Genomic DNA, 13402 nt, shown 5'->3' with positions numbered 1-13402 from the left:
AGCTGCACTAAGGTGTGTGTTATCTAGGAAAGGGGCAATGCTTTAGACAATGGCACTCTCAGTTGAGACTCCACCCTGAATGTTATCTGAGCTACTCTTTAACTAACCTACAGTGAGACACCAGGAAATGTTGGAGATTGTATTTTGTGGTCGCCAAACAACAAATTCTCACATGTGCTGTTACAAATGACAACTGGTTTATTCAAAATACAAATTTACAGTTCAAATCAGCCATGAGATTTAGTGTTTGTGACCATCAGTAATTCCCTTCAGCTGCATTGCATAGAACAAGCCAAGCTTTAGTTTTAACCTAAAGGTAGTGGTACATTTTCTTATCTACTGGTATCAAGTCAGCCTTAAAAACTACATAAGCAACATTTAGATACATTTCATTTCATTTTATTCCTGAAAAATTCACTGTCATGGACGAGGAGCTGCAAAAAAGCGATTGATGAAGATTGAGTTAAAGTTGAGTCTGGCAGGAGGAGCCACTCTGTCTTCAATATGCTCTATAGCTACCTGGGCTGTTCCTCCTGCCGATCCACCTACTGCACCACCTATGATCCCATAAAGAACCATCCCTCCTGGCCCCTCTATGGACCCAAACAGTGCACCCATGACAGCTCCAACAACTAAACCCGTCCCTAGTCCTTTTGCCATGGAGGTTCTGAGCCATCCATTGTCCATCTCCGCCTTGGCTCTGATCTCAGCACTGACACTGCTGGTGTAGGCGTCCTTCTGGTGATACAGCTCCTCCGCTATGTATTGCTTCTCCATCTCCCTCCATGTCTTCTCTATCTCTGCTGTCCTCTGCTTCATGAGCCTTTTCTCCTCCTTCCTCACACAGTCCTCAGCCTTCTGGAAACTTCTGCTGGAGAAGCAGCCCCCTCCTAAGGAGGCGACCATCCTCTCGATCTTCTGCAGCAGCACTCTTTCCTGGCTGCAATCTCTCCAGTTCTTGCTGAAAACGTGAAAGCGTCCACCGAACTTCTCGATCAGTTCCTTCAGGGGCCAGTCACTCTTCTGCACCCTGTCTTCCAGGTCAGCTCCCTCCAGGTTTCCTTCATAAGCCAGGAGAACCATGCAGTGTCTCGGACAATGTCTTCCAAAGCGTTTCCTCAACAATTTGGGGGTTCTTATTTCATTCGGGGAGATTTTCTCCATGTCAAAGACAACAAGAAAGGCATGGGGACCAGGAATACATAAGCACTTAGACCTTCTCAGCTCCATCTTCCTTTTAGTTTGAGATATATCCTTGTCAAAGATGTTTGGTCCATTGACCACAGCCACTCGTCTACCAGCCAGCTCTCCAGTACTCTTCCTGCTGTCAGAAATGCCAGTGATATCCTTTGAATACTCCTCCCTCCCAAGTATGGCATTTGTTAGAAGGAACTGCCAAGGTCCCCTGCTGCCGACCACCATAAGCCTTAATTCTGTAGGAGATCCTTTTAAAAATACAAAACGTAATGTGCATTTGCTCACACTTATCATTGGTAATATATATTATGTTTGTACATTCTCTTTCCATAGAATTGTTAGCTTAGTATCAAATTCATATGTAACAAAATAATAAAGAGGGGTGAAGAAAAACGACTCCATTGATAAAACAAGTGACTTATCTACAATCACTGTTGTACAAGACTACAAGACAAGCCTCTGTGAGGCTATGTTTTGAGCTACATGGTAATGTTGGCATAATAACATGCTCACAACAACAATGCTTAGATGGTGATGTTAAGCAGGTATAAAGCTTGCCATTTTCACCATACTAAACTTTACTAATTAGCACAAAACAGAAATTACTGCTGAGACTGATGGGAATGTAATTAATTTGGTAGGTATTTTGGTCATAAAAGTATTAGACAAATTGAAATGTTGATAAAGGCACTACATAAAAGTCTGAGGATGTGGTTGTCACGGACATGGTTACAAATATCATGGCAAGCTATTTCACCTAAAACGAATCAACCTTTTAAAGTGGCGCTAGAAGAAAAGTCAGAGAATCTCCAAAGTCATTGGGATTTATCCTCTGGGCACCATGAATGTCTGTACAAAATTGCTTCTAAACAGCATGCAAACTGATAAAGCTCCTTTTAGCTTTGTAGCTTTAGTTAAAGGAAAGCAGAGTCCATGCTATTTTGTAGCCCTTGTAGGCTATATATTAAATCAGTAAGCTTACCTTTCTTTCTTTTATCCATTTGGCAGATTTACAGCACTGATTCACTCTTTTAATTAGATTATCACAAAGTTCTCCAGCTTCTCACTAGACTGAAGTCATAACATAACTGTTCTATGTAAATGAATGAAAACACCTATCTCTCTCTCTCTCTCTCTCTCTCTCTCTCTCTCAATTAGGTAATTGGTACTAGATTTAATATTGTATAAGTGGAAAATGTCCCCAGGGTTGGAAGCTGCTAGTGAGCACATTCATATTGACATTCTTAATTAAATACTTAAATGAAGTACTTTGTTTTGTATATTTGTATTTTGTACTTTGGTAAAATTGTTAAGGATGGGAGAGGATTAATAGCCTACATTTTATTTGTGGTGGATGTGGTGGCTCATTTCTTTATTAACATATACCCACACATCAGATTTGTGACTTATATAACCATCACGCTGGTCAGAGGTAATTATTTGAAGATGACAAGCATTGACTGGTGAGTTGTTTATCCACTAAAAGAGCTGAGTTGGCTCTAACCTCAAAATTATGAAGATATTTAAGTAACTGTAACCCTGGTGAGTGAATACTTTTATTAACATTTAAACAATATTGCTTTTTTGTTTCTCTGTTAAAATTAGCACTGATTTCAAAATGGGACCCTACAAGGTTATCTCACTGTCAGCTCACCAGACAGTGTTATTTCTGGGGACCAGAGAAATCAATAGCTCATTAAATTAGTTTGATCCTGTGTGAGTAGAGCACAGATTTATATTCTAAATATAGGCTATGTGTTGACACTGCCACAAATAACGGTGTTTACAAAAACCTGCAGACCAGCCTCATGCCAAAAGGCTAACATGAATAGAATAAATATTCAGATAAATTCACATTCTCCATACAAACTGTAAAAGCAGTTTTACAGGTGCATGGTTAAAGTGATCAAGCACCTGGGCACACACCACTGCTCGTTCAATAACGGAAAAAGTCACAAACATCTCCTTAATTAAAAAAAAAAAACATTTTAGGTTTCAAATGAAGCCTCATACATGCATTTTGGCCTTGCAGTTCTTCTGTTATAAGCAATTGGGAAAGGGAAATAGACGAAAATTAATCAAAAAAGGTGGATTTGAACAGGTTAAGCAATTTTTTTAGAGTTTTCAGAGTCAGAGTGTGATTTATTGCTAAAGTTAGTTTTCACTTGCATGGAATTTGGTAAGTTTCATCAACCTAGAATTTAGTGGACAAGAAGTGTGGGAACCCTTGCGCCATTAATAGGCCTACAGCGCCTCTGAGTGGTCAAACTGTGTAACACACAAAGAGGAAATCACATTTATGTATTTCCTGTTTGGAGCGACGTCACAAGTCAACCACCAGAAGAGATTTGTAAACAGACAAAATAATGACTTTACGCTACTTTGTCCATTAGTAACTGCTGCCACATTGTTGTCATGGAAACTTTGATAGGCATGTGTTCAGGTGAAGGACAACATTCAGACAGATAGATAGAAACACTGTCCCCAGAATGATCAAACACACGCTGCCTGCGGCCAGACGTGCCTTCTCTCCCGGTCTGCGCTGCTTCTCTGAGGCTTATGGCGGAGAAATAAGTGAGGATGTATTTGAACGGACAGGCTCTCCACGTCTAACAAAGCAGGCATCTCTCTACGTGCACGTGAGCTGGCTTTGGTCAATTTAACGGGTTCAATATTTCTATGCAGATATGTTCAATTAAATTCATGTTTATTTATAGTATCAAATCATAAAAAGATTTTATGTCAAGACACTTTACAGATAGAGTAGGTCTAGACCACACTATAATTTACAAAGACAATTCCAGTAATATTCATACCCATGCACTGAATTAAATCTGTTTTGTTTTTTCAGTCTAATGCAAATGCTATGTCATGTCTAGAAACTTTGCCCAACTAATGTCAAATAACTAACCTTCTTTCTCTCTTCTTCTACAGTGGCCTTACTGCCTCAGAAGGTGTTCCTACTGCAACTTTAACAAGTATATACGCAGAGAGAACAATGACCCCATGATGACTGAGTGCCTTCAGCGGGAGACTGAGACATTGCTGCAGCTCAGTCAGGTTTCTTGGTATGGTGATTTTCTAGACTTTCCAATAGAGATATGGACAAAATCAAAAAAATCACAATGCTTTTTTAACCAAATACCTCAATATTGATATTGTGGTGATATTGTAGGGCTGACAATTGCCGCTTTCACAAAATATAGACACAATGAGATTTTTGATAAATTGTCATCAGTAACATGGCAAGGCAAGGCAGCTTTATTTATATAGCACATTTCAGCAACAGGGCAATTCAAAGTGCTTTACATAAAACATTAAAGAGCAGTTAGAAAACAATGGATATAATGACTCAATGGGTAAAGGGAAATAATGAACATCTAGAACAGTCTGGTAAATTCAGAAAATGACATCACTTTACTGTAATGTAGCCCTTACAACCAGGAAAAAACAGCACGTGTCCTATTATGATATTAGGATATCCAAAGTCTAAGACAATGTCTAGTTTCATATATCGATATCGATGTAATATTGCCCAGCCCTACTTTCCACATTAAATCAGCTTTTAACACATGCCTTCAACCACCCTTCATTTTGATATTTCCATGCAGTATTACCTCAGTATTTTTTGGTGGTGGAACTCCAAGCCTGGCTCACCCCTCAACCATTGCCGCAGTCCTGGAAAGTGTTTCCAGGCGGGTGTATCTCTCAGATAAGGCTGAGGTCACGCTCGAGGTCAACCCTACTCCTGTGGGAAAGTCAAAGTTAGAGGACTATTGCCGTGCAGGGGTGAATCGTTTCTCCATCGGGGTCCAGGTAAATATATCATCTATAAGATTACAGAAGAAGATTAGGAACTGTGTAGTTGCATGTGTCACATTTTCAATTCTTCAGTCTTTGCAGGATGGGGATTTGAAAATTCTGGGAAGAGACCACAGCTCTCATCAGGCTTTGCAAACTGTGGAAGAGGCCAGGAGGCTGTGCCCTGGGAGGGTGTCGGTGGATGTCATGTTCGGTCGGCCCAAACAGAGCGCTGAATCCTGGGAGAACGAGTTGTCTGAACTGTTGAGGGTGTGCGATGACCATGTGTCTCTGTACCAGCTGACGTTGGAGCGAGGCACCCAGCTGTTCAAACAGGTGCTAGGAGGAGAGGTGACCATGCCCGCTGAAGATGTGACAGCAGAGATGTACCAGTGTGCCAGGAGGATACTCCACCAGCATGGCTTTCTGCAGTACGAGGTGTCTAACTTTGCAAGACCCGTAAGTCCTGAGCAGAAAGTTGGCTCACTTCTGTCCTCCTCACCTTAGGGGACATTGATTCTTTTAGTTTATTAGTAGAAAACCTTTGGAATACTTAATGCAAAGTGCTTATTATAAGGAATAAACATGCATTACACAACAACATATAAAACACAATAACTTCAAATTAGGGCTGTTCGATTATGGAAAAAATTTGTATCATAATTATTTTGGTCAATATTGAAATCACGATTATTTAACACACTCATTGACTTTTGGAAAGATGTTGCATTTATTACACTTAAAAAGCAACAGTGAAAACACCTTGAACTTTGACATTTCACTTAATACTTTTCCCATTCAGAACACGAGACAAAATAAGAGTTTACTTGCAAAACGTCATGTGCAAAATAATTGTTTTTCTCGGTTACATTGTTTCTGTGATCGTTAGGAGCCAAAATCGTAATCACGAAAATTGTATTAATCGTATAGCCCTGCTTCAAATAGACAATGTGGAAGACTAAGACTTTTGAGAGCTACTCCTGAGTATTATTCATCTTTTCTCTTTTGTTTCTGATGAAATGTCTCCACCAACATGGCAGATACTCTGTTTTGCACCATGTTACCTCACACGTCTGAGAGGAACAATCACGACTACACGATAATGCTTCACTTTGTGTTATGTAGAAGGCAGTGAGTCATCACAATATGAGCTACTGGAAGGGAAGACAGTACATCGGTGTCGGCCCAGGTGAGCTATTATCTAGATTGTAAAGCAGTGATTGATAAATATTGTACTTGTGGAAAAGTTAACATTTTTGTCTGTGGCAGGAGCACACGGGCGGTTTGTTCCTCGCGGGGAGGGAGGTGTCGTTCGGGAGGCCCGGACCCAGACTCTGGAGCCAGATGTCTGGATCCGTGAAGTCCAGCAGAGGGGACATGGGACACGGAGGCGGATTCAACTCAGTCATCTTGAACTGTGAGCTGTTGCACTTACAGGCAATAGGGTTGTGTGTTGTAATGAGTGTATTTGGTTATTACACAAGGGGGCAAGCTGTCATTTTCATGTGAAATGTAACAATTTTGTATCAGCCAATCCACAGTGTGAGAAGCATAGTGTCGGAGGTTGGTGTACATGTGCTTGCTTTCTCAGACATTCTGTCCTTGTGAAACGCTATTATCAGACTTGTCCATTTGCTCACTCTGTCCTGTCCTTGTCATTATGAAAGTCTAGTCACTGTGAAGTTCTCATATAAAAGATGTTTCTTTGCCAGATTGGAGGAGGTGCTGGTGATGGGAATGAGAATGTCCAAGGGCATTAATCACAAGGTGAACCCTTTATACCAACATGAAATGCACTTATGGAAGAAATTCTATACGCTTCTGTGTAATCTTCTCTGTCAGTGAAGGTTATGTTCAGTATTCAGCACATTTTGAGAAATGTGATAATGTTTGTGATATTTAACAGCATTGGGAGTTGTTTAGCCCTCAACTGGGCCTCCATGAAGTGTTTGGTACATCCAACGACGTCCAAGAATTGCTACAGAGTGGACAACTTATTCTGGATGACAGGTGAGTCATGACTCATATCGTTTTTCAATTCTTGAATTCAAATGTTTACATTTTCACTGGCAAGTGAAGGATTACCCGCTTGTTTAGAGCTGCAACATTTCTTTTCATTATCGATTAATCTGCTGGTTATTTTCTTGATTCATAATTTTCTTCAGAAAATAGGGAGAAATGCCCATTATAATTCCCCACAGTTTAAGGACGATGTATTCATATAGGTAGTTTTACTTACCAGCAGTCCAAAACCCCATAATATTCAGTAAAGTACAATATAAGACAAACAAAAGCATCACTTTTGAGAAGCTGGGACCAAGAAATGTTTGGCTTTTTTTATTTAAAAATGACAATTAATCGATTAATCAACCTATCATTGCAGCTACACTCATTCTCTTTTCTATGATTTTTCTTTTTTCCTTCTTATTAGAGGCCTGCGCTGCTCCTGGGATGGACTGGCTTTGCTGGACAGCATACTGCCAGCTCTACTGGTGATGCTGGAAAGACAAATCAGTCAGAGGCTACAAAGGGACCACCATGCTGATGGACAAACAAAGAGGATCTCCAACCCACAATGACAGTAATGTTAATAGAGCATATATCTAACTAAGCTTGTTTCTGGGTTAGGCTAGCAAGACATGTAAAAATAGCAATCCGGAAAACAGGCAGATATTTATAGGCCAAATCTGACTTATTTAAGTTTTATCTTCAATATTGAAATTCCTTATTTAAGGCTTTGCTATTTTTCACATTTCAGTGTTACTTTGCTGTTTAGCTGTCATAGGAACAGCCCCTTATTTTACCCTGTTTATATAAAATAGAAATTATTTTATTTGAATTTGACTCTGTCTCATACTGTAAGAACTGCCATCACTCTGGTTAGATGCGACTCAGATAGGCCTGTCGCAATATGCAATAAATCAATTAATAGCATGATAAATAAAAATGAGCTTGATCATTTTTAAATGGAAATTATTGCGGCCGGAAAGATTTCCATTTTATTTATTGTTTTTGATTGTGTTTGATTTTTATTCCAGTGCATTTTTTGTTAACAGAGACTGAGAGTCCATTTTATTTATTGTTTTTGGTTGTTTTGTTCATTTGTGGATATTTAAAATGTCTTCCAGTTCCAGTGTTAAATATTCTTTAGAAATAAAAGTTTATTGATCTTTGAAAAGGTGTACCTGCATTATTATGCCATTATCATTATATTAGATGAAAAGGATCTCAGAACGACAATATTATTGTTTATCGCAATAATTTCTGGGACAATTTATCGTCCAGCAAAATGTGTTATCGTGACAGGCCTAGACTCAGAACATTCAATGGTAATATACTGTATGTTTAAAAACTTACAAGGGCTATCATGAAATTATTGCTTGGCTGGAAACATTTTTCAATAAGCAATTTTACTGTCTTTTAAACATAATTATTACTCTCACAGTACACAGGAAATTGCATCTTCTTCTTTAAATAGACTCCAACTCTCTTCTGGAGCATAAATGTATTAATCCTTATGAATAGGTAATTTGGAGAAAAATTTTGGAATTATAAACCCAACAAACTAAACTAACTTAAGTCAAATAACAACTGATACAGTCTCATAACTTTGTCATTTGGCACTGAGTGTAGGAAAGACACATTTTAAAGACATGGACTATAAAATCTAGTGTTATCAAATGTTTCAGTTTGATGTGGATACAGGCTGTGTTAATGGCTGTTATTCAAAGCGATTCACTGACCCATTCAGCAACACTTCAGTTCTGATCAAAATAAAAGATTGTGCAGGAGAAACTATAAGTGATTGAACACCAATGAGGTATAATGCCCTCTCACTTTCTAGTAAGAACTATAATTGCTTTGAAGTGCTGTTACAGCCAGAGAGATTCATAAACATTTAGTCTAAAATCAACCATGTTGTATTGTTTATTTATTTGTATGCTCATATTAGCATCCCACAGTGTTATCCTTACAGAAGCCACTGGAAAATATGTGCTTGTGCATCCGGACATAACTGGACTGCACTGGGAATTTGTTATTTATAAGGCTGTTATGAGCAGAACTTGCGTACAATCCCTGTAGTTTGCTGCAGTGATCACGATGCTCTGAGTGGAAAGGAAACCGGTCACTCTCTGCTCTATGATTCATGAGGCCTGACGATGAGTCCTCTGCAGCACCACCAGCTTCAGCAACTGCGATCTGGTTCTATTTCCCACTCTACAAAGAATCATTACCTTCACTTTACAGCAAAGAACCTAAAGGCATTCATTTGCATCAATAATTATAGTATTTGTGAGAGAAGGTTTAGAAAGGGAATACAGTGAAGGACATATAATACCTGGCCAGACTTTAAAGTACTGAACTGAACATTAACATCCTAGCAGCACAGTAGTACTTAAATAAAAGAGTACTTTATCAGTTCATTGCAGGATACTCAAAACCATCTTTTATCACAAACCAAGGGCACTCTGAGTGTACAACACAATAGTTTTTTTCCCATGAGACCTGAAGAGTGGGTTGGATAAAAAAAGAAAAGGCTGACTGTTTTTCAGGATATAAATTAAATTTCTACTCAGTGGTAGAGCTGAGTTTGATGTGGGCTCTTTCTCCATGGTGCTGAGTCCATTACGTCTCTATACCTCTCCCTCTTTAATACATGATGCTCTTTGTGTTTTCCTGGAAACACCATGGAGACACATGAGTATGTAGGCTATTAGTGCTGCTTAACCAGGCATTGTAACACATCTGCTCTTGATGCCATTCACAGTATCACGGCTCACGATTTAAAATGTGAACAATCTCTCCTTTCTGATCACAAATATTAGATGTGTGTGAGTCATCTCCTCATGCTGAGTGTCCTCCCACACACATATGGTCATGTTGTGCATCATCACTTGAAAGCAATGGACTGCTGACGTCCATGAACAGTGAACACAATCTAATTATATCTCTATCACATTGACCTGACTCTTGAATGTCTGAAAAAAATGAATGATAGAACAAAAACACATATGACAATTAGAAATATTTTTTTATTATAGGATAATATAAATAGTTACATATAGGTCTACAAAAACAAAAGATGATTGCACTGGTCCAGCCAGGTGCTATACGGAGTATAACTCCTTACATAATATGAAATTGCAGCATACTACTGCAATTGGTTTATCGAGAAGGCTCACAATTCATTGAATCTGACACATCTCGGGTTTGTTGGGTTTGTTGTGCTTGGTGCTTGATTCTAGCACCAGCCGCAGGTCGCTGGTGAAGCTCGGGCGGACAGCCAGAGGATCGACGGCGGCACAGGGCGCACCGAGTCCACGGTTCCCTCTCCTGCCTCGCTGGCCGATGCACATCGACTGATAGGTGAGGATGGATATGATCTGGTGCCGTGACGGACTCGTCTCGACAGGCATTCCGCCCAGAGTGGCTAGGGCCGTGAACACACCTTCCATTCCGGTACCTTCTTTAGCAGAGGTTTCGAAGAACGCGACGTCCTCGCCGAGAATTTCTGTTACCTCTGACCGTCTGACGGCCCTCTGTGCCTCCAAGTCCGCTTTATTTCCGCAAATCACGACTGGTGGTACTCTTGCGGGATGTTTTAATTTGTTCAGTAACTTTGCCTTAGCAGCTTTGATCTCGTTGAGCCGCTCACAGACTTCATTGAAGGACTCTCTGTCATTCAAACTGAACACAAGCAGGAAGGTGTCACCTGGAGAGAGACAGATAGAGCGTCACTTTAATTATTGACAAAAGACTATTGCATTAAATAGTGAGGTTATTACGGCATATGTATGTTAAATTATATTACTAAACACAAACAATTCTAGGTCTACAGTTTTTCTTAAAAAAATAATAGTTAACATCTTAGCCTACTTAACACAACTGCAACGATTTTTAATAATCACAGGTCTTACCTGTCAGTATGGATAACCTCCGTTTAGCAGGGAAGTCCCTCTCGCTTGCAGCGTCCAGAAGATCGACCTGATATGCCTCCCCTCCTATGTGGAACAGTTTTCTGTGGAAATCCTCGGTTGTGGGTTCGTAGTGCTCTTCAAACTTCTTACCCAAGAACCACTGGAGGATGTTGGTTTTACCTACTTTGGGTGAGCCAAGCACAACTATTCTGTGACAGTTCCTGGGCTTGGTCAGACCTAACTCCAGCAGATCCACGGACCTTTTTGGGAGTTTATCAGTCGAAACCTGCCGATTGCCAGAACTCGATCTACTTGCAACCACTCTTTTATCTTGTTGTCTCCAGAGCCCTTTACCCGTCTTGATGATGGCCATGCCTGTCTTCGATATGTGTGAGACTTTGGCGTTCTGGGCTACTGGGGTAATGGCTGCGCTCTTAAGAACTGGGTGCGTAATGCCTGATTGAAGATGCCCGGTGAGAGAGTTGAACATTTCGAGGATGCCATCAACGGGAAGGTAAATCTTCTCAGTTGCGTTCATCTCCACGTTCTGTGAAGCGTCTCCAGGCTAAAATCCTACCAACCCATTTGCTTCCCTATGTGTTCGTCGAAACAGAGCCGGGTGTCACCTCTTTATATACCCACACCAAGCGCAGTGCCTGCGTCACCGTCTCATCCAGAGAACACACTCCTTTTATAGAAGCCCAGAGCACCCCCAAACAGAAAAAGCACCCAAGATCTCTACTTTAAACAAGTGTGGTTTTTCTTTAAAGTTATGAGCTCTAGATAAGTCTGTAAATAAATAGAGAGAAGAGTTTTCCAAATGTGTTTAAAAAGTATATAAATCAGAGTTAAATTATGCTTTTGAACATTTTGGCTTGAGACAAACCTTTTTTATTTATTTTTTAAAAGCATTCTAATCTGTTCAAACCTAATTGATATAGGACAACTATTTTTAGCATCTCACATTCAGGTGTTTCCTTTCTTTTTCTTATGGATAAATGGCTGAATAAACTGATGGACAGAGTGTCCAGATAACTGCCCAAATCCCTGGTGTCATAAACACAGGAGTAGTGAGCATTAATTAATTGTGTTCATTCTGTTTACAATGCTGTCATAATCATTTGGTTTGTTTTCAGTTCAATGGTGGCCTGTTAATTAATGTATTTTTTTTGTTTATATAAGCATCACACATTATTCTCCCAGCAGAAGCCACTTGAAAATATGTGTCTGCACAGTCTGACATAACTGCATCTGTTATGTGAACAGTAGCAACCCTCATAGTTTGCTGCAGTGATCACGACGCTCTCAGTGTCAAGACTGCAAACAGCTCACTCTCTGCTCTAGGATTCATGAAGCCTAATCATGCAATCTGGTTTCATTTTCCATGTATAAAGACATTTAAAAGATTGCTGGGGACATAAGGGCATAAATCACTACATTTACTTTATAGTGAAGAACATGAATGCATACATTGCATAAATAAATATGGTATTTCAGAGTGAATGTTTAGTCAGGGAACACAGTGAAAGCAGAAGGACATGCCATACCTGCCCTGGTTTTAAATTACTGAACCTATTTATATATTTATTTTGACTATTGTTTGTTTGTTGAACTGACTGTATGGGCTGGGAAGCTGCAAATGAATTTCCCACTGGGATTAATAAATTGTCTGAAATTAACATTTGAACGGTACTTTGTCAATTGTTTGCAGGAGTCAGAACATACTGAATGACTGCAGCTTTTTCTCCATCAAACCATCCTTTTCACAAGCCAAGGACACTCTGAATGAAAAGTCCACATATTTTCTTTCTGGAGTAGGTTGGATATGCAATTGTACAGAAAGAAAAGACAGATTGCCATGGAGAATGCAATCTCATTTCAACAAGTGCAGTTCAGAGAAAACATGTCGTGGAAAATGGAAAATGTAATAGAGATTTGCCCTGAAATGTATGATGGTGTACTGGAGGAAGACAAACAGTCTGCCACAATCCTGTTATTTGCAGTATTGACAACTAAATATCTTCTGAAATAGAAAAATATCTACAACAAAACATAAGACAGTGAGTCATTATTTCTTAGTGGGCTCCAAGAACTCCCTGTATAGCTGCTTCATGCTTGTATACTGTACATTTCTTTGTATGTGAATAACTTTTTGGAAACAAAAGGAATATTTGTTTATAGCCTACATAATATGATAAAACATGACCATCAGTGTATGCACTGTGTAAATGTGAACATGAAGTGTAAAGTGGGTTGAGTGCTTGAAAGACTAATCAATTTACCATGAATTATTTTATGGTAATTTCTGTATTTTTAAATCTTGGTCAAATGTGCGTTCCTACATATTTTTAATTTAAAAAAAAATATTTAAGAAAAAATGATTATTTTTACACATTTAGTGGTATAGGGTCTGTACGACCCCAAGCAATGAGGAAGTGAAGCTGTCAACCATGCACAAGTGTTAATTCTATAACTATAATTTCCCT

The 13402-nt window shown here is 39.4% G+C and overlaps 2 protein-coding genes across 2 annotated transcripts; one reads left to right on the top strand and one right to left on the bottom strand.

The window, feature by feature from the left end:
* The first annotated feature begins 3519 nt into the window (after positions 1-3519).
* On the top strand, positions 3520-7982 carry rsad1 (radical S-adenosyl methionine domain containing 1). The gene is made up of 9 exons (XM_028600126.1): positions 3520-3836; positions 4132-4265; positions 4809-5013; positions 5092-5457; positions 6124-6187; positions 6268-6415; positions 6711-6765; positions 6905-7008; positions 7430-7982. The coding sequence occupies exons 1-9, from the start codon at positions 3687-3689 to the stop codon at positions 7575-7577; spliced, it is 1374 nt and encodes a 457-aa protein (XP_028455927.1). The 5' UTR covers positions 3520-3686; the 3' UTR covers positions 7578-7982.
* Positions 7983-10075: 2093 nt separating this feature from the next.
* On the bottom strand, positions 10076-11506 carry rasd2a (RASD family member 2a). Its single transcript, XM_028600216.1, has 2 exons — positions 10917-11506; positions 10076-10711 (listed from the first exon to the last, which is right to left on the bottom strand). The coding sequence occupies exons 1-2, from the start codon at positions 11452-11454 to the stop codon at positions 10185-10187; spliced, it is 1065 nt and encodes a 354-aa protein (XP_028456017.1). The 5' UTR covers positions 11455-11506; the 3' UTR covers positions 10076-10184.
* Between the last annotated feature and the right edge of the window lie 1896 nt (positions 11507-13402).

Source organism: Perca flavescens, chromosome 15, assembly GCF_004354835.1.
Source record: "Perca flavescens isolate YP-PL-M2 chromosome 15, PFLA_1.0, whole genome shotgun sequence".
Classification (NCBI taxonomy): domain Eukaryota; kingdom Metazoa; phylum Chordata; class Actinopteri; order Perciformes; family Percidae; genus Perca; species Perca flavescens.
The sequence above is the reverse complement of the archived record's forward strand: the minus strand, read 5'-3'. Positions and strand labels throughout refer to the sequence as shown.